The sequence below is a fragment of the Miscanthus floridulus genome, chromosome 14, assembly GCF_019320115.1.
Source record: "Miscanthus floridulus cultivar M001 chromosome 14, ASM1932011v1, whole genome shotgun sequence".
NCBI classification, from domain to species: Eukaryota; Viridiplantae; Streptophyta; class Magnoliopsida; order Poales; family Poaceae; genus Miscanthus; species Miscanthus floridulus.
The window spans coordinates 9,604,086-9,623,469 of NC_089593.1; the positions used below are offsets into that span (position 1 = coordinate 9,604,086).

At 46.4% G+C, this 19,384-nt stretch overlaps 2 protein-coding genes across 3 annotated transcripts; one reads left to right on the plus strand and one right to left on the minus strand.

The window, feature by feature from the left end:
• Window positions 1-3,409: 3,409 nt before the first annotated feature.
• On the plus strand, window positions 3,410-15,414 carry LOC136504628 (suppressor of mec-8 and unc-52 protein homolog 2-like). Of its 2 annotated transcripts, none has more exons than XM_066499582.1 (12): window positions 3,410-3,669; window positions 3,765-3,833; window positions 4,644-4,781; window positions 4,880-4,929; window positions 10,740-10,854; window positions 11,606-11,654; window positions 11,758-11,847; window positions 12,655-12,723; window positions 12,798-12,921; window positions 13,232-13,587; window positions 13,753-14,139; window positions 14,925-15,414. In XM_066499582.1, the coding sequence occupies exons 2-12, from the start codon at window positions 3,787-3,789 to the stop codon at window positions 15,198-15,200; spliced, it is 1,701 nt and encodes a 566-aa protein (XP_066355679.1). In that variant the 5' UTR covers window positions 3,410-3,669; window positions 3,765-3,786; the 3' UTR covers window positions 15,201-15,414. The 2 variants fall into 2 exon arrangements, with proteins under 2 accessions (XP_066355679.1, XP_066355680.1); XM_066499583.1 differs by having other exon boundaries at window positions 3,773-3,833.
• A 662-nt stretch (window positions 15,415-16,076) lies between these two features.
• On the minus strand, window positions 16,077-19,088 carry LOC136506072 (DNA damage-repair/toleration protein DRT100-like). The gene is made up of 2 exons (XM_066501196.1): window positions 18,753-19,088; window positions 16,077-17,288 (listed from the first exon to the last, which is right to left on the minus strand). Exons 1-2 carry the CDS (start codon window positions 19,045-19,047, stop codon window positions 16,087-16,089), a joined length of 1,497 nt encoding a protein of 498 aa, XP_066357293.1. The 5' UTR covers window positions 19,048-19,088; the 3' UTR covers window positions 16,077-16,086.
• Between the last annotated feature and the right edge of the window lie 296 nt (window positions 19,089-19,384).

The window sequence follows — 19,384 nt, forward strand, 5'->3', positions numbered from 1 at the left end:
AATTATAAGTTATTCCAACTATTTTGGAGAGTTAAAGATTCTCATGTTGGACCAAAATTATAGAGAAAATTACAGAGATTCATGACATCAAATAAGTATACTATAAAAATATAATTAATGAAAAATCAGATGATACCTATTTGGTATTATAAATGTTATTATTTTATTATATAAATTTGGTCAAACTTAGGATGCTTTGACCCTCCAAGAAAGTTGGAATGACTTATAATTTGGAAAGGAGGGAGTACTTCTCATATGCATTGTCCTTTAAGGCTGTTTGATTTATTTTGGCTTATTTGAAGCGGAAGTCTGTTGTTCGGATTACAACTGGGAGCCAGGCACTTGATGAGCTGCTTGGCGGTAATATATCTGAAATCTGTTGTGTGATCAGTCATGCCATCATATTAGTCTAATAGATGGACATGTTTAAATTTTGAAGGAGGGATTGAAACACTTTGCATCACAGAGGCATTCGGGGAATTCCGGTATGTTGATTTTCTTGTTCCTGTTGTTTCTTTTTCTCTGAAGTTCTGCTTGAGGAGCCATATTACGTGTATAGAATGTTATGATATGGGGTCACACTTGTAATAAATGTATTTAGGCCTAGCTCAGTTATGTATTAGTGTATTTAGGTCGATGATACAACCTTTCCAACCCTCTTGTACTGCCTTTTTCTGTTGTCTCATCTTCCAGAGGTATTGCTAGCACTAGCAGTGCATCTTATAGTTTCTAATCATCATGCTTTTGCTTTGCTAACTTAACCACATGAATACAATTTCTTGCCATTTTCTTGATGTGAAGTGATTCGTTAATGACAATGAAATTAAGGTGGGATCTCTGTTTTCTCTAAATTGAACAGTATATGAAACAATTCTTGTATACTATTGCTGGGACTGGGAATAATTTGCCATTGTATACAACACACAATCGCGCACAAACCTCTTACATGAAAGAAATTCTTAAGTATTTACTAAGAATAACCAATTAGTCACAGTGAATGTTGACTTATGATGTGCTTTTGTAAGTTCAGTTCTAGCTTTTTAGTTTGAAATACATGACATCTGGGGTTGTCTTGCAGGTCAGGGAAGACCCAGTTGGCTCATACCCTATGTGTCTCCACTCAGGTTCATCCCCCATATCAAATTTTGTAGATAGCACGTAAATATAGAAGCAATAGAATTTGAGGAAACAAAGAAGCAACAGAATTACTTTCTTATTTCCGATTGATGAAAATGCAGCTTCCAATCCACATGCATGGGGGGAATGGGAAGGTTGCCTACATTGACACTGAGGGAACATTGTATCTTTGGAATTTCATGAGTAATTTGTCAAGCTGTTTCTCTCAAGAGTTTGTATTTATCTCTATCATCTCCAAATTGTTTCCTTAATGAGTTTTCAGCCGACCTGAACGCATTGTGCCAATTGCTGAGAGATTTGGGATGGATCCCAATGCTGTGCCCCTTCTGTGTTCCAGTGATTGCTGATCCAGGTGGCGGCATGTTCATAACCGATCCAAAGAAACCAGCAGGCGGCCATGTGATGGCACATGCTGCCACAATCAGATAAATGCTGAGGAAAGGCAAAGGCGAGCAGCGTGTCTGCAAGATCTTCGATGCCCCTAACCTTCCTGAAGGAGAAGCTATATCCTTTTCCTTTTGCTTTGATGGTCCATGTTTACTGCTTGCGCTAATGATCGCCTTACTTTCATAGCTTGCTAAAATCTAGCTATTGCCTTGCTTAACTTGCGTAGCAAACTCTAGTGATAGTGAACCTTACGTGCCAAGTGCTAGCTGCCATGAGCGAATGTTTTAGATGATACAAATTGCCAAGTGCTAGCTGCCATGTAGCTTGTTTCCCTTGACCAATAGCACGTTTTCCAGGTTACGTCAGGTGGAATCATGGACGCAAAAGACTGATTCGGTTTTCCAGCCAGTGTGCTTCTGGCCTTCTGCCCAAGAAGATTGTTCATCTTTCTTGAGGAAATTGACTTGCATGAGAGAAGTTACCGCCGTGTTGCTCTGTTTTATCTTTGACATGGAAAAAGTAGGCAGAACTCTATGTTGCTTAGGCCTCCCATTGGGTTATTTTTGCCAGCGGAATTTGATATGGAAGTATGGAACCAGTTGTACATGTTTTATGGCTTCCCAAAAGAGTGCTAGGCAGAGCCCATCTACATGCTTAATGCCCCATGCTTGCGTAAATGGCACTGTGCTTCTCTCTTGATAATACTTAGTTTTGGTTTGACATTGAAGGGAAGGTAAAGCTGCTCGTTCAGATCGCAACTCTTGTTGGAACAGATGAGCAAGCTACTGCTGCTAATCTGTGTCTTGGTCGATCCGATCCGATTCCGGGCAGAGCAGAGAGGGATTGGTATTGTTTATTTATCGCTGCGCTGGATCATCCTGTTGCTTTTCCGGTTCCTGACCTGCTGCTCCCTCTGACACGGGCATGCTTCCCGTTCCTGCAGCCGAAGATGTACGTCTTGTTCGTTTGGCTTATAAGTTATATTTTTTTAGTTAATAAATAATATTTTTCTCTTTCTCTCACGACGAATCAGCCAATGGTAGCAAGCGAACTGTGGCACTCCGTGCAGTTGTGGTTGGCTTCCTTCTGTCTTCCCGAGGAACCGGCCTAGGTAGACGCTCCTCAACCACAAACAAGCTTCTTCCTCGGCGTGTACACGGGTGCTTCCAACTGCCGCGGCGGCGGCTATTATGCGACAGGCGTCTGCTCAAACACGCTGCGCCACCGTCGCTGCCAACGGGCAACGGAACAGCCGGTCCTCCGATCCCTCGGCAAACCAAACTCCATACAATCTAAAAATAAAAGCAATCGCTTGGATGGTCAGTGGAGCTGTGGAGGTGGTCGTGTCTGTCCTTGTAGCGAAAAAGTAAAAAATAAAAAGCACGCCTCCCCGTTTCTTGTTAATACGGGTTTGAAAACAAAGTAAAACTAGCAGGTAACCCCGCGCTTTGCGCGGGTAATAGTGGGGGAAAAAGGTTTATATTGCGTCTTTGAAAAAAAAAAGAAAAACAGGTTCGTACTGTTTATTAATGGGTAAAGTACTGTTTAAAGTAACCCGTTACTGTTCATAGAAACCCGGTACTATTCACAGAAAATCCGTTGCTGTTCACCACAGAAACCATCGCACGTTGACTGTGCCGGTAACAGTGATCTGTGAGAGCGACGGAAGTTGTCGGCTTGCACGCTCTCTATACTAAATACTAAATACTAAATACTAATACTAATACTATAGTATAGATATAGATATTGCACGTATGGTTTTTATATATATGAACAACAAATTTGTCAGATGTATATATTCCATTTCTCACTTGTCTTGATTTGGACCGTCGGATCTCGTCGATACAGAGGATCCTGATCTCGTCCCGTCCTGTCCCGTGCAGCCGCAGACAAACACCAGCGGAATCCGAGGGCCAAATCGAAAAAGTCACTCCGGCACCGCCGCACCGTCCGTCTCCCGCCGCTTCTCCAGCCCCCGAACGGTGCCTCCGTCTCGTCTTCCACCGCCGCTCGGGTTTCCCACCGGGCGCATCCCGGCTCGCCTCCGCCACTCCGCTTCTCGCCGCGGCGCCGTCTGCCTCCCGTCTGTCAAGCTCCGTTGCCTCGCTCCTTCCCATCTTCCGCCGCCGTAGCTACTGTGAGCAGGTACCCTAAGACCGAGTCTCCGGGCGAGTCTGTGAGCCGCGCCTACATTTTTTTGCGCCGAGGTTCTATCTAATTCCCCTACCGAATGATTCTAGGGATACAGAAGAGGGAGAGAAGATGTCGTCGAAGAAGAACTACTATAAGGAGAAGATGATGCGGCGGAAGTAAGCGCTCCACAGCACATTTGCTTCATTTGTTCTGCACATTTCTTAGTGCCATGTGCTTCGGGATTGGACAGTAGAATTAGAGCTCGTTCGTTTCGAAAAAAAGAAGAAGAATTAGGGCTGTCTCTAACCTATTGCAGTTAGTTCTTGCCAAATTGTCCCCCCAATGATAGCTGTCTTTTTGTTCATGCAAACAGCTTTTTGAATGAGACTGGAAAGGGGACAACTTATTTGTGTTTCATATGTCTGAAACTTATTATGCAGAAAATTTCGTCGGTGAAACCACAGCTCTTGATGCTACCGTTAATTTCTTACTGTTGTAGCACGATTACATGAATGCCTGGAACTTAATGCATCCACGGTTGTTGTTGTAGCTTAACATTCTAGTCACCTAGTCCATCTGCTACATTACTTGGATTTACCTTCACCCTTTGGTGGTGATTCACTGTTACTTGCACTCCTTTGTAAAAGCTCAAATAGCCGCCATTTTGTTTGTCTCTCTAATACACTATCCATCTCTGTGGAATTCTATTTTGCATACATGTCACAAGCTGTTGCTGCAGAGGAACTGCATTAAAATGGCTAAAGTGCTAAAGCAAGGGAGCTATGAAAATATTCAGGATCCCACACTCAGGGACTATGGTCTTGGATATAATCCGTTCACGTTTTTAGCCTTCTAGGATATGTATCAGAACCTGTAATCATGTTAAAGTAGTAACTGATAAAGGAAAATTAGATGCAAACTAGGACTCATGTTATTTACTGTATAAGTGATTTGGCGAACCTAAATATCTCTTGTTTTCCATTCAGAGAGGAGAAAAAAGAAGAGCCAGAGACACCCAGGTATCGTGATCGTGCTAAGGAGCGTCGTGAAGATCAAAACCCAGATTATGAACCTACAGAACTTGGTTCATTTCATGCAGTGGCACCTCCTGGGACTGATTTGAGGTAATAGATCACATGTTCATTTATGCAACACTTCCATTTGTGCTTAGTTTATTTCATTTTTTTCTGGAATCCTAATCTCTGCAATATTTGTGTCACAGGTTGGCAGATGCTCATAAGATTTCAATTGAGAAAAGCAAATATCTCGGAGGTTGGTTATGATTCTATACTTTCTATAAGGAGATAATTTCCTTTTTGTGGCAAAACTCCCTTTGGCATGTCTATGTCTTACTTCTGTGTTGTACTGCTTTTTATGTGTATGAACAAGTGGGCATACCTGTGCTTGAGCTGTCTGAATCACGACTTCTGTAAAAATGAGAGCTGTTTAACATAGTCTTATAAATTTGGTAAATTGGTAATGCTTGATGTTCTTGTTGGCCCGAGGACTCCTGCACAGGTGAGCAATCAGCTCACCAGCACACTTACACACTCACACTAGGCTAGAGGTTGAAGAAAGGGGGTGAGCGCAGAGCACACACACAGCACAAGCACTAGCGTTGGCCGAACTCTGCTTCAAGTGTGGCTAGCTGAACTAAGTATTCCATTGTCTTTGGATAGAATATATACAACTCTAGCTGTACCTTGCCAGGTACAAGGGCAGTTGGCAAGTACTCCAACCCTCAACTAGTCCTATCTAATCCTAGTACAACATACATGACCTATTGCCACGTCACTACAGTGACTAGAAATGACAGCAGGGCTGACCATTGCTGTCGCACGTGAGAGAGAGGGAGAGCAGCAGGTTATATCTTACAATTCTTCCCCTAATCTTGCTGCTAACCCAAAGCCTAGACCTCATCCATGCCAATCATCCTCCTCAGCTCCGTGAACCGAAGACGCCCGAGTGACTTGATGAGGATCTCAGTGAGTTGCCGACAAGTTTCGACGAACTCGATGACGATCTGCCCTCCATCGACACAGTCCCTGAGGAAGTGGAACTTGATGTCGATGTGCTTGCTCCGGTCGTGGAGGACCGGGTTCTTGGTGAGGGTGATGGCGGGCTTGTTGTCCACCATCAGTGCTGGTCGGTGAGCTTCCACGCCGGTCAGCTCGCCCAGCAGCTGGCGTAGCCAAAGCACCTGGCACGCCGCTGTGGCCGCTGCAACATACTCCGCCTCACATGTTGACAGTGCCACAATCTTCTGCTTCAGCGACTGCTAAGCAATTGGAGCCGACCCGAGGAAGACTAGCATGCCGGAGGTGCTTCGCCGTCCGTCGATGTCGCTCGCCATGTCTGCATCGCTGAAGACCGTGAGCTCTGGCTCACCTTCGTCGGTCTTGGGGGGTGCCTCGCTGAAGACCGTGAGCCGCAGCCCACTCCCGTCGCCGTGCTTGGGGAAGATGATCGCTTGATCCAGCGATGCCTTGATGTATCGCAGTGGCCTCTTCACCGCCGTTTAGTGGTCCTCTCGAGGATCCTCCATGAACCGACTGACATACCTGACCACGAACGCGATGTCCGGTCGAGTATGCGTCAGGTAGCGCAGCCCGCCGCCGATGCTCGGGTAGCGCGTCGCGTCCACCTTCGCCGCGGTGCTGTGCTTCAACAGCTTGATCCTCTCCTCCATGGGAGTCGCGCTTGACTTGCAATCCGCCATGCCACCGCGCTCCAGTAGCTTCTCCGCGTAGGCGCGCTGGCACAGGGAGATGGAGTCCTTCCCCTGCTTTATCTCGATGCCGAGGTAGTAGGAGAGCGCGCCGAGATCGCTCATTTGAAAACGATCTGCCATCTCGCGCTTGAAGTCGTCGATGTCCTCTGCTCGTGTTCCGGTGACGATCAAGTCGTCCACGTACACGCGGACGATGACCTCCTTCCCCGTCGTTGCGTGTAGAGCGCGTGCTCTGTTGCGCAACGGGTAACCCAAGCTCGCCCGTCGTGGCGTCAAACTTGGTGTTCCACGCCCGCGGGGCCTGCCGTAGCCCGTAGAGCGTCTTGCGTAGTCGGAGCAACTTGTGCTCTGCTCCCTTGACGGCGAAGCCCGGAGCTTGCTTGACGAAGACTGTCTCCGCCAGCTCGTTGTTGAGGAAGGCCGATTTGACGTCCAGGTGATGAACGCGTCAGTCCTTCGCCGCTGCCAGAGCCAGCAACAGTCGGACGGACTCCATGCGCGCCACCGGCACAAAGACTTCCTCGAAGGCGATGCCTTCGCGCTGGACGAAGCCGCGGGCGATGAGGCGCGCCTTGTGCTTGACGATGGCGCCGCGCTCGTCCCGCTTCACCTTTTATACCCACTTCATCTTGATCGGACGGCATCCTGGAGGCGGATCGACGAGCTCCCAAGTCTCGTTCTCCTCGATCGCCTTTATCTCCTCCAGCATTGCCCGTCGCCAATTAGCGTCGCGCTCGGCCAGCGCGAACATGGGCGAGCTGCACTGACGAGAAGCGGCTCTGGATCATCGAGCAGCCGACTCGCCAGTCCTGAGGCCCCTGCATTGCCGACGATGTTATCCAACCTGCGGAACCGCACCTTCTCGCCATCGTGGAAGGCATCCACAAACTCGCTGATGTCACTTGGAGGAGAGGTGAACTCGATCGGTGGTCCCAAGCCTCCCTGTTCTACCGGAGTGGTCGGCACCGCTGCTGTACCGCTTGGGAACACTCCTGGAGAGATCGGCTCCACTGCTGGAGCACGCGGCACCACTCCTGGAGTGGTCGGATACACTGCTGGAGTGGTCGGCTCTGCTGCTGGAGCGCTCGGCACCACTGCTGGAGTGGTCGGCACCGCTGCTGGAGTGCTCGGCACCTCCTCTCCAGCGTCTCCACCACCGTGGATGACTAAGTGCTCGACGACGAAGGTACTGCTGAAGCCGCCAGCTTCCCCCGTGCCCAGACCCTCCCAGTGCCAGGCCGCCTTCTCGTCAAACACGACGTCGCGCAAGACCACCACCTTGCCTCCGTGCGGGTCGTAGAGCCGATACGTCTTGGTGCCCTCCTCGTAGCCCATGAGTACCATCGACGTGCTCCTATCTTCCAGCTTGGTGAGGAACGGCTTCGTCTTCTTGACATGGCCGATGCAGCAGAACGTCCTGAGGAAGGACACGTCCAGCTTGCGCCCGTACCATGCTTCGAACGGAGTCACGCCCTTTAGGGCCTGCATGGGCGCGCGGTTGAGGATGAACACCGCCGTGGTCACCGCCTCACCCCAGAAATCTGCCGGCATGCTCTTGGCCTTCATCATGGATTGAGCCATGCCGACCAGCGTCTGGTTCCGCCGTTCCACCACGCCATTCTGCTGCGGCGAGTACGGCGCGGTGTGGTGTCGCATCACACCCTGATCCGCGCAGTACGCAGCGAACTCCACCGAAATGAATTCGCTGCCGCGATCTGTCCTCAGCACGCGCAACTTCTTCTCAGACTCTGCCTTCGCCCGCGCCTGGAACCTTTTGATCGCCTCCGCCGCCTTGTCCTTGCTCGTCAGGAGTTGCAGCCACATGTAGCGACTGCAATCATCCATGAGCAGAAGGAAATACCTCCACCCGCCGTGCGTGGCCAACGTGATTGGCTCGCAGAGGTCGCCGTGGACGAGCTCGAGGGCGTCCGCCGTGCGATACTTGGCCGCCTTTGGGAACGGCTGCCTCCTCTGCTTCTCGGCCAGGCAGCTGTCACACAGCTCGCCTGCATACTCGATGTGGGGCAGCCTCGGACCATCTTCTCTAGCCGACCAAGCGCGTCGAAGCTGAGATGGCCGAATCGGGCATGCCACAGCCACGGCTCCTCGGTGTGCCGCGCCGCCAGGCACACCGGCTGCTCCACCTTCAAATCGAGCAGGTACAGTCGATTACGGGAGCGTTTTACCTTGGCGAGAAGACGCCGCTCCCGATCACAAATCCTCAAGATCCCGCTCTCGATCAGCACCTCGCACCCACGCTCGTCCAGCTGCCCGATGCTGACGATGCTCGAGCGCAGCTACGGGATGTAGTAGACATCCGTCAGCGCACGGTGCTCGCCATTCTGACACCGGAAGATGACGGTGCCACGGCCTCGAATCTCCACCTTCGAGCCGTCCCCGAACTTCACCGACCCCGTCACGCCGCCGTCGAGCTCGGAGAAAGCCGCCTTGGAGCCGGTTATGTGGTTGCTGGCGCCGGAGTCCAGGTACCACCTCTACTCCACCTCGTCGCCCACTCGTCCGAGATGGACTTGTGCGCGCGGCTCATCGAGGTCGATGCTCTGCGATGCCTTCCCGTGCTCCGCAGCCGCCATCAGGGGAGTTGGCTCGTCGTCGTCCACCTGAGCTAGGTGAGCCTCAGCCTTCTTCTCCTATTCGGGTTCGGGCATTCCTTGGCCCACTGGCCAGTCTTCCCGCAGCGGCGGCAAGTGTCCCTGCCTAGGGGCTCGCCGTCCTTCTTCTTCTGCTGCTGCGGGGCCTTGCCGCGGCGCTTCCCGTCGCCGCCGTGGCTGGAGGAGCCCTCCCCGGACCGCATCTCCCGCATCCGGGCCGCCCACTCCTCGGTCATCAGCAGCTTGCCGCCGGCCGATGTCGCAGTCGCCCCTATGCGGTTATCCACCGCCCGCAGACGCCCTGTCAAATCCTCAATCGTGAGGGTTGACATGTCCAGTATCGTCTCGATGGAGAGCGATTTGGGTGTATTTGGGCGGCACGACGCGCAGGTCACCAGGTCATGCAGTGGTGAGAGCTGTCTCACTGAGTCACCAGGTCGTAGGTTCGAAGCAGTCTCTCTGCAGATTTTGCGGGGGGAAGGCTTGTCTCGGTTTATCCCTTCCCCAGACCCCACTCGTGGGAGCCTCCGACACTGGGTCTGCCCTTTTTTGGGCGGCACGACGCGCAGGTACTTGGAGACTGCCTCTTCGTCGTCGATGACGACGCCATGCACCGCTAGCTGGCTGATGATGGACTGCAGCCGGAGGACGAAGTCTTCCACCGCCTCCCCGTCGCGGAATGCTAGGTTGTCGTACTCCCGCCGCAGCTACTGCGCCTTCGCCTTCTTCGCGCAATCAGAACCGACGCGCATGCCCTTGAGGGCGTCCCAAGCTTCCTTGGCGGAGTCCTTTGACCCCAACGGCTCCCGGTACTCCGGAGGCACGGCGGCCAGGATTGCCTCCAGCGCTGAGCAGTCCTCCTCTTCATCCTCGGTGCCCTGGTCAACCGCCTTACAGAGCCGTCGGGCTCTGAGCTTGACCTTCATGGTTACCGCCCACTCACCATAGTTGGTGTGAGTAAGGACTGGCCAGTTGGCTCCGCCAACACCCCGCATGGTCCTCTGGATGACCAACTCGCGCCACACCGGCGACCGGGACTGCCCTGGCGACTTCTCGCCACCGCCCTGACTGCCGTCGCCCTCCACCATCGCCGGCGATCACCCACCTCGGCTCTGAAACTACTTGTTGGCCTGAGGACTCCCTGCACAGGTGAGCAATCAGCTCACCAGCACACTCACACTAGGCTAGAGGTTGAAGAAAGGGGGTGAGCTCAGAGCACACACACAGCACAAGCACCAGCGTTGGCCGAACTCTGCTTCAAGTGTGGCTAGCTGAACTAAGTATTCCATTATCTTTGGATAGAATATATACAACTCTAGCTGTACCTTGCCAGGTACAAGGGCAGTTGGCAAGTACTCCAACCCCCAACTACTCCTATCTAATCCTAGTACAACAGACATGACCTATTGCCACGTCGCTACAGTGACTAGAAATGACAGCAGGGTTGACCACTGCTGTCGCACGTGAGAGAGAGGGAGTGCAGCTGGTTATGTCTTACAGTTCTCAGTTTCAGAACATCATTCTCTCCAAGTGAAATATAAAGAGTTAGCACCAAATTGTTCCTTTAACCTAAGAAATCAGTCATTCATGAATTCTTGTAATAGAAAATAAAGGTAGGGAAGGTGACACTATATATTGGATATTGGCTGGTGACTCAGAGTCTCATATGCCGCTCTTTATGTTTCCATCTTATGAGCTGCTCTTTGATTGACATTCCATTTCCACTGTATGCTTTTAAGGTGATTTGGAGCATACACATCTGGTCAAGGGCTTGGACTATGCTCTACTTCACAAAGTACGGAGTGAAATTGAAAAGAAACCTGAGGCAGAGGATGGGAAGGATGCAAAGTCAAGGTAATTCCCAGCCTGATGTCATGTTATCACAGTTTTCACCTTATATATATGATCATAACATCGATTAGGGTTGAAAAAAGTCACTGTATGCAGTTTGTATTTTGAATGCTGTAGTATGCCGATAATAGTAACTGTAATGTGCATGATATTCAGTTATTCACTTGTACAGAAAGCAAGTCAGTACAGAATTTTTTTCCATGATGACTCAATTATATTGACCAAACTTTTTCCTGCTAGCTCCAAGTTTTGGAGTTTGAGTTGATTTAAGAGATCCAATTTCTTTCCTCTTGAATTTTAGAAGAGTCTTATATGTGAATAAATTTCTTGTTCCTGTAAATTAAGAAAGGGGTTGTGCCTCCTTTTTTTTTTTTTTTTTTTTGTTGCATTTGGATCACTTGTAGTACTACATAACTTTGCCAGCATTCCTGAAACCATTGTGCACAACTGGTTTGCTGGCATGCTAACTCATATTTGTGTAAGGTCTTTTTTCTTTGTACAATCAATAATGTTGTGTTCCATTTAGAATGTGTGTAAGCAACTAGATATTATCTCAGCCAAATACCATTTCCTGCCATCATTAGCACCACCATGTGCTACAATGTAAACTATAATGTGCTACAATGTAAAATATAATATCCATCCATCTCCCAGTTTCAGATATAACAACACTTGTTAACGGCCTCATGTTTCTACTCCGGATGCACCTAGTGCTTTGGGAACATAACACTTATCTTTCACTTTTGTTGTTCAGGGCAACAAAAGAAGATCAGTCAGTCTCCTTCCGCACTGCGACTGCAAAGGTATGTTTCTTTTTTATTTATCACTTTTCAGTGAGTTTTTTTCCTTCATACGTTAGTGTTTAATACAACATGGCTATTGATTTTCATTCTTTGTTGGTTGCAGTCTGTCTACCAATGGATCATAAAGCCTCAAAGCATAATTAAAGAGAATGAATTGTTTCTTCCTGGTCGGATGTCATTTATTTACAACATGGTAATTCCCTTACAAGTATTCCTATAGTAATATATTTGCTTCATTGCATAATGGAGTTCACTATAATACATTTCAGAGTATTCATGTGTTGTAAATCACAAACTATAGGTATTAAAATTTCCCTATTTTTCTCCACAGAAATGACCAGATGCATGCATTATTTTATTTTGATCACCCATCAGTGTTCATTTATACTTACAGACATGGTATTATGTATAAATATCCAAACCATTCTGAGAAATTGAGATTATGTTTATATATTGGTTTACTTAGATATTCATATTTTAACCTTCTTATTCTGAGAATTTAACTCGTGTATCCTATGATTTTTTTGTTGCCTTTTGCAGTATATGAAATGCTTGATTATATTTCATTCTATGATAAGAAATTGTCTGTTTCTCTGCTGATCACCTGGGTGCGGAACTTCAATCATTTCCTGAATTTCTCACTTGGGAACTGAATAGTCTTGTCTCTTGTGATTTTATTATGCTTCATTATATTCAAGTGTGTTAATTTACTTTATCTCTGATGGCATGATTTACAGTTCATGTGAATTTGATTTGTCATTGCGGTGCATCATAGCAACCACGAATCACAAACAAGAAATCATATCGTTTCCATAGATTTTCTTAGAACATAGAGCAGGGGTGGGCCAGAACAGCTTATTCTCATGAAGTTGCCAGTATTGTCGATTTTTTTTCTTTTGTATTCCAACTTTTGTTGTATCATTTCATCGTCTCCTTTTATTTTGGGTTTGAACTTTTTTCTTTATAAATCATAGTAACTATCTTTTTATAATCCAATCAGGAGGAGGGAGTAACCAATGATATTCCAACAACTCTTCATAGGAGCAAAGCTGATTGCCTGGTTCCAGAGGTATTCTGACAATATGATGACATATCGCATGTTGGAGTGTTTTGTAACTTTTCTTAATGACCTTACTTTTGCAGGAGATGGTAACTGTCAGCGTGGATGGTTCTGTACTTGACAGGATTGCTAAAATTATGACATACCTTCGGCTTGGATCATCAGGGAAGGTCTTGAAGAAAAAGAAAAAGGAGAGAGATATAAAAGGTTTGTTCATGAGAATAAATAATATACTAGGGATCTTGTTGAGTTAGAATCTGAGAACAGGAGAACTTTCATGGTAAATACATTAGGAAATATGCTAAAGTGTTTTGTTTGGAAGAACTAACACATTTTTACTTATATTACTTACTACATCCGGTCATGATAACATGACGTTGGGACAGCACAACTGAACTAAAAGTAAAGTTAGTTTTGTCAGGGTGCATGAGTTTTGTTTCAATCGTATTGCTAGTATTCTTTTTAGAATTATCTTCAGGTGCTTGCTTGTTAATGTACTATGTTTGCTTCAATGCAGGGAAGAGCAATTTGGCAAGTGGTGACTATGATGAGTCAGTAAAACCTTCCCAAATTAATGGTTCTACTCTGAAACATCAATCGGATATGCCACCACCACCAGCTCCACCCCATCGGAACAATAATTTTAATGGAAAGGAGAAACAACCAGTCCCTGTTGCAAGAGCAGACGATGATGACATTTTTGTTGGAGATGGAGTTGACTATTCAGTTCCTAACAAGGAAATGAGTCAGAGCCCTGTTTCTGATATGGATGAATCACCACATAACCATCAGAAGCAGTCCAATTTCACTGAACCCATGTCCATGTATGGCCCAGTACCACCATCTGAACCTGCTCAAGCTTGGCAACAGCAGGTATAAGCCTATAAATGTTAAGTGACTTAGCTGTGCACTTTGAATGTTAGAGGCTGGCGGTGTATTTGTTATCTCTCCATGTTCATGGCGTGCTATAACCTGTTTTTAGTTTTATTTGCATTTTATTCAACTTGGTCGTAATATTTGTGTCTTTTCTGGTGCCAGAACGGGTATGATGCTGTTCAAGCCCAGATGGCAGCTGCTGGATATCAAGGTGACTGGTCAAGCTTTGTGTATGCAGAACAGCAGTTGGGTTATCCGGAACAGTATGTGCAGCTAAGCACCCAGGAATACGATGTGTTAGCTGACCCTAGTATATCCCAGGATCCGAGGTTCATGACTCAAGCAGACAAGGATCGGGGTTTAGGTTCTGTTTTCAAACGTGACGATCAAAGGCTTAATCAGCTGAGGGAAAAAGATGCACGGGAGAGAGATCCAAATTTTATTTCAGATAGTTACTCAGAGTGTTATCCTGGTTACCAGGAGTATAATAATGAGATTGCAGGAAGCGATGATGAAGATGATTTATCGAAGATGGATATGGGTGGACGGGTAAGTGAAATGATTTAGATCTTATGCACAAAAGTTCCCTTGCAAGTGCAAGCCTATGCTTGTGACATGGGTTTCTGTGAAGTTGCAATGGATAGACTAGGCATCACTTAGTTAATGTTTATAATGTTGCATTTGCTTTTGAATTGATTTGCACTGAGAACTCATTTCTGCATCATTTTTCTTCATTATGTAGGAGTATTTGAATATTCTGAAAACTTATAGTGAGGTGTTCTAGCTGTTTTTTGAGATCTTTTTAGTTACTGTTCAATCTGGTATTTGAGCATAACCCCAAGACTGTTGTCCTGATATTATATTGTTCTGGTTGTTTAGCCTGTACATCTTCTGTTGTTCAGTTGTGATATAGCAGCCATTGCTTATTGATAGAAGATGAACATCTGTTTGTATTCATCGATTCTTGACAAGGTTACAACGTTACAGAGTACACTTATAGAAGATAACTACAGCTAGTAGAGACTAGGGTGGCAGCCAGGGGAGGAACCCAGGTGACGCCCAACACTAAAGGCAGCACACACTGGGATAGTTCCCAGGCAAGCAGTAAAGACAGCAGTAGAGGCTGCCGTTGAGCAGTAAAGACAGCAGTAAAGCATAGCATTAATGGTGCATAGGGAATATTGCTAACGCTTATGTTGCAGTTGTGTTTTTTTGGTTTAAAATGGTTTACTCAAGTCCAAGGTCACGTCTGTTGTGGAATGATACAGAAACTTCTATCATCGGCGCTTTTGGACCATCTCTATAGTGTGTTCTGATATGCGATTCTTGAGCAGGCGAAGGGCCGCCTTCACAGGTGGGACTTTGAGACTGAAGAGGAGTGGGCCAAGTACAACGATCAGAAAGAAGCCATGCCGAAGGCTGCCTTTCAGTTTGGGGTGAAGATGCAGGACGGCAGGAAGACCAGGAAGCAGAACAAGGACCAGAAGCTCACGAATGACCTCCACAAGATCAACAAGATCCTGGCTAGGAAGAAGGGCGAGAATGATGGGGCGGAAGATGGCGGCCACTACGATGATGATTTACCTAGCTCGAAGAAACAGCGTGGCTGAAGCTGTCGTTTTTCGTTTCTCCTGCGGTCCCGCCAGTACGGCTATGTTTAGCTGGCAGCTGTATCCTGCTGCAATTGTTTAAGCTTCTGGTAGGAAATATGTTGATGCTATTGAGCTAAAAACATGGAAGAAATATGGCTGTATATGTAATTTTTTTGTAAGAAAAGAAAAGGAAGATCTTTATTATTATAATGAATGTGCAAATATTTGATTTGTCAAAGGAGTCATGTTGGGAGGCTTCTGTGATCTGGTGAGAGTTGAGAATTGCCAGGACTGTGGCTCAGTGTTTAACCTGGGCAGTGACCTATTGTTGATGAAATTCTTGCAGTGTGGTGCTGAATAATTCCTTCGATTTAGCTGCTGAATTTTAGCATGCAACTTTGGGCTGCCCTTTGGAACGAATCTCTCTGAATGCGTTGCTTATGTACTGATCAGTGACAGGAACAGTATACTCATTCTGGTTGTCTGGAAACCCCCATGTTGAGATTGGTGCCAAACTTGCTGACAGGAGAGCCTTTGCAAAACCGAATGAGATTTGTTTCAGTTCATTGACTGTTGTAGAGCTGGCAATTTGGATTGTTCTCAAAGCGCGCTATTGGCATCAGGACATATACATGTGAAGAACTTTTACATCCGTGATCGATATTTTACCAGGAATAGTATGATTCTGACACTCGTCTTTTATCGCTTTTGTGTATTTTTGAGATATATAATGAAGTTAGCACTAAGGGAACACCAAAGGGGAAAAATCAATTACACTCTAAAATGAAAGGATTAACATAAATCCCAGCCTTTATTCATAAATATATAGGCATTGATGATAATGGACTGGAGTCATCATGCTCTACAATGATATAGCTAGTGCCGGCATTTTCTGATGTCGGCTTCAATCCAATGCTCTTGTCAAGGAAGCCCAAGTCAAGGCCACCTGCACATAAACCTGGTCATACAAGCGATCAAAAAACAAGAAGCATGCAATTCTCCACTTCAGGTTCAATAACAAGAAGAGGTAGACAGTCGAGAGGCCTGTCGCCCATCCTATGCCCAGCCCAAGGTACATGAACAATGCATCTTGATCCTCATCCTCGGCACCTGGTGGTGGTGGCTTTGTATCTGAACAATTCTTGGAGAGAGGTGGACCACAAAGACCGGGGTTTCCAATGTATATGGATGCCTGGTTATCAAGCACCTGTAGCTGATCCCCAGACGGTATTTGTCCTGACAAATTGTTGTAAGACAAATTCAAGTGGCTGAGTGCGCTTAGAGATGATATGCTCTTAGGGATTTCTCCAGAAAGCCCATTACGTGATAGATCCAAAGATTCCAGCGACTGTAAGGCACCGATATTCATTGGGATTGTCCCGCTTAGATCATTCCAAGAAAGGTTTAAGCTTTTCAGTGCAGTAAGTGCACTAATTTCTTCAGGAATATGCCCTGTTAAGCTGTTGCAAGACAGATCCAAATTTACCATAAACCTGATTCCAGTTGTAAATTCAAGTTGCTGCCCTTTAGTGACAACTGATAAACTATCATTGTACAACGTGCTCATGTGAATGAACTCATTAGGCCCAAATCTCATCCCTCCAGAAAATGACAATCCATAGTAGACGACAACATTTGAAAGTGACAATCCATAGTAGACGACATCTGAAAGTGAGCCATTGCCAGCAGGAATGTGGGACATGGCCTCCAAATTCACAAGTGACGTGGGGATCATCCCTGAGAAATTGTTAGAAGCTAGGTCTAAAAACTGAAGATCTTTCATCTTGCTAAGCTCGAAAGGGATGTCACCAGTGAACATATTTGAACGTAACCTCAGAAATGCTAAGGACGACAATTTCTCTCCTATCCATGTCGGTAAGCTCCCAGAAAACTGATTAAATGCAAGATCAAGAAATATTAGGCGCTGGCATTTTTGGAGAAAAAGAGGGAATGGTCCTGAAAGACTGTTGTCATATAAGTTGAGCATAAAGATTTCTGAAATCATCGGCAAGCTTGGGTTGGAACTTGAAGACCCATTACTGGTAGATGTGTTCCCTTCTTCTGAACTGTCCCAGCAATTAGGAAATGGACCTTGCAGTAGATTTCCTGATAGATCTACAAATTGTAAGTACTTCAATTTGCAAAAGGAATTTGGAATTGTACCAGACAACGAATTTTTGAAGAGAAGAAGTGATTCTAATGCCGTAGCTCCAAAATCAAGTGGTAGTGGCCCTGATATATTGTTTCTTGATAGGTCAAGATACGTTAAATTTTTTGAAAACTTTGGAAGACCACCTTCTAAAAGATTCATACTGAAATCCATTCCTCTTGATTCCATCTTTCCAAACTTCACTGCCGGTAGCGTGCCTCTAATCTGGTTCCTTGATAGAATCAAATAATCGGTTTTTGAAAATGTGGACCAGAACCAATCAGGTATGGAATCAGCTATGCTTGTATTTGAAATATCTAGGATCATCATCCCACTTTGTGATTTGAGCCAATCTGGGAAATTAGGCCCTAGCCTACAAGACTGTAAACTAGCCATAAATAGCTTGAAAGGAGGAACCCAGAGCTGGTCAAATACCATTGTCAAGGAGTTATCTGATAACCCTAGAGCCTTCAGATGAGCTAGTTTTGTCAAATGGGATTGTGTGATTATGCCATCTAGGTTGTTGGAATCGAGCTCTAGTTTCGTTAGGTTTGTGTGCTCTCCTATCCAAAGTGGTACATTTCCAGAGATCCTGTTATCGCTGAGACAGAGAGTATAAAGATACATGAAATGTCCTTTCTGAGAAGGCAAGCTCCCAGTTAAATTGTTTGTATACAATTCTAAATTGTGCAAGCTATGCCCAGGAAATCTCTCTAATAAATCTTGTATATCACCATTGAAGTTATTCTCGGCAAGATGCAGCGTTTCCAGGGTATGCAGTCTCTTGAGTGTTATTGGGACCCCTGTGAGGTCATTATTGTTGAGATTCAAGAGTTTGAGGGATGTTGAGTTTCCCAGAACCTCAGGGAGGGAACCTTGTAGCCCACAATTTCCTAGATATACATTTTCAAGACTGGGAAGAGCCCAGAAGGGCCAAAAGAAATGTTTGAATGAAATAGGTGAGTTAAACGGGTTACCACTGAGGCATACTGTCTTTAGTGATGTGAGGTTGATATGTTCTGGGGGAGGAATAGCGTTTCTTAGGCTACAATAACAAAGGCTTAGGAGCTCCAGGGATGGAAGCATGTTGATGGAGTGAGTCCAGTCGATGGCAGTGCTGAGGTTCACCCCGTCCAAATAAAGATATTTTAGTTTTGACAGGCGTGCTAACCATGCAAGATCAGTTGAGTAAAAGTTTGGACCTCTCTGCTGATAACTGGTTAATTGGAGATCAAGCAACTCGGAGAGGTTACCAAGATGGGGTGGTATCTGCCCACTGAAATTGGCCTCGAAGAGGTACAGATATTTCATGTGTTTGAAACTACCAATGAACTCCGGGATTGGTGCGCCACCAAAATCATTCCCTCCAACTCCCAAGGACTTCAGATGTCGTAGTGCAAGCAAGGAGGAGCTTATCTTACCTCCAAGTCCTGCATTGTCGAGCCAAAGCTCCACAACGTGGTCATTTCGCTTGCTGCACGAGATGCCCATCCATGCACAGCAGTCATCGCCTTGCCAGGATGACAGGTAGTTGTCAGGATCAGTGAGGCCCTTCTTGAAGTCAAGAAGAGCATCCCGCTCGCTCGGGATGCAGGGATTGCTTGGTGGAGGTGCAGGTTGGATTGGGGTGGTAGATGAGCTTTGTAGGGACGATACAAGGCGCAGTATTATTGTTATGGTGATCACCACTCGGAACACAAGTGATAGTTTGGCCATGTTGTTTGCCAGTTTCTTTGGGTTTCTTGTAGCTAGGGAAGTGCAGAGATGGCATATATATGAGGGATTGCATGCGTAGAATGGTGCTCTGGGCGTCTGGCCTTATTTATAAGTGCGCTCAGGATTCATGAAACCGAGCTACGGGGCACCAAGAGTCAGTCAAGACCCATGATGCGCTCTGGGAACAATATATCTAACAATGCATGATGTCTCTCATATTAATTTCCAAATCATCTCTCCACCATATCCGATGACTTCGATATTTCTACTCATCAATTTCCTTCTCTGCCTCAAGTAAGTAAATCTTAACTGCATGCGCCAATGGCGCGTGTCCTTA

Excerpts from the sequence above, each read along its gene's own strand:
- LOC136506072 (XM_066501196.1), bottom strand. The coding sequence starts at position 19,047 with ATGGCCAAACTATCACTTGTGTTCCGAGTGGTGATCACCATAACAATA. Across the intron at positions 17,289-18,752 it reads CGACAATGCAGGACTTGGAG|GAAATCTACTGCAAGGTCCA; the intron begins GTAAGATAAGCT and ends TAGATCTATCAG.
- LOC136504628 (XM_066499582.1), top strand. The coding sequence starts at position 3,787 with ATGTCGTCGAAGAAGAACTACTATAAGGAGAAGATGATGCGGCGGAA. Across the intron at positions 4,930-10,739 it reads GAAAAGCAAATATCTCGGAG|GTGATTTGGAGCATACACAT; the intron begins GTTGGTTATGAT and ends TATGCTTTTAAG. Across the intron at positions 12,724-12,797 it reads CTGATTGCCTGGTTCCAGAG|GAGATGGTAACTGTCAGCGT; the intron begins GTATTCTGACAA and ends TTACTTTTGCAG.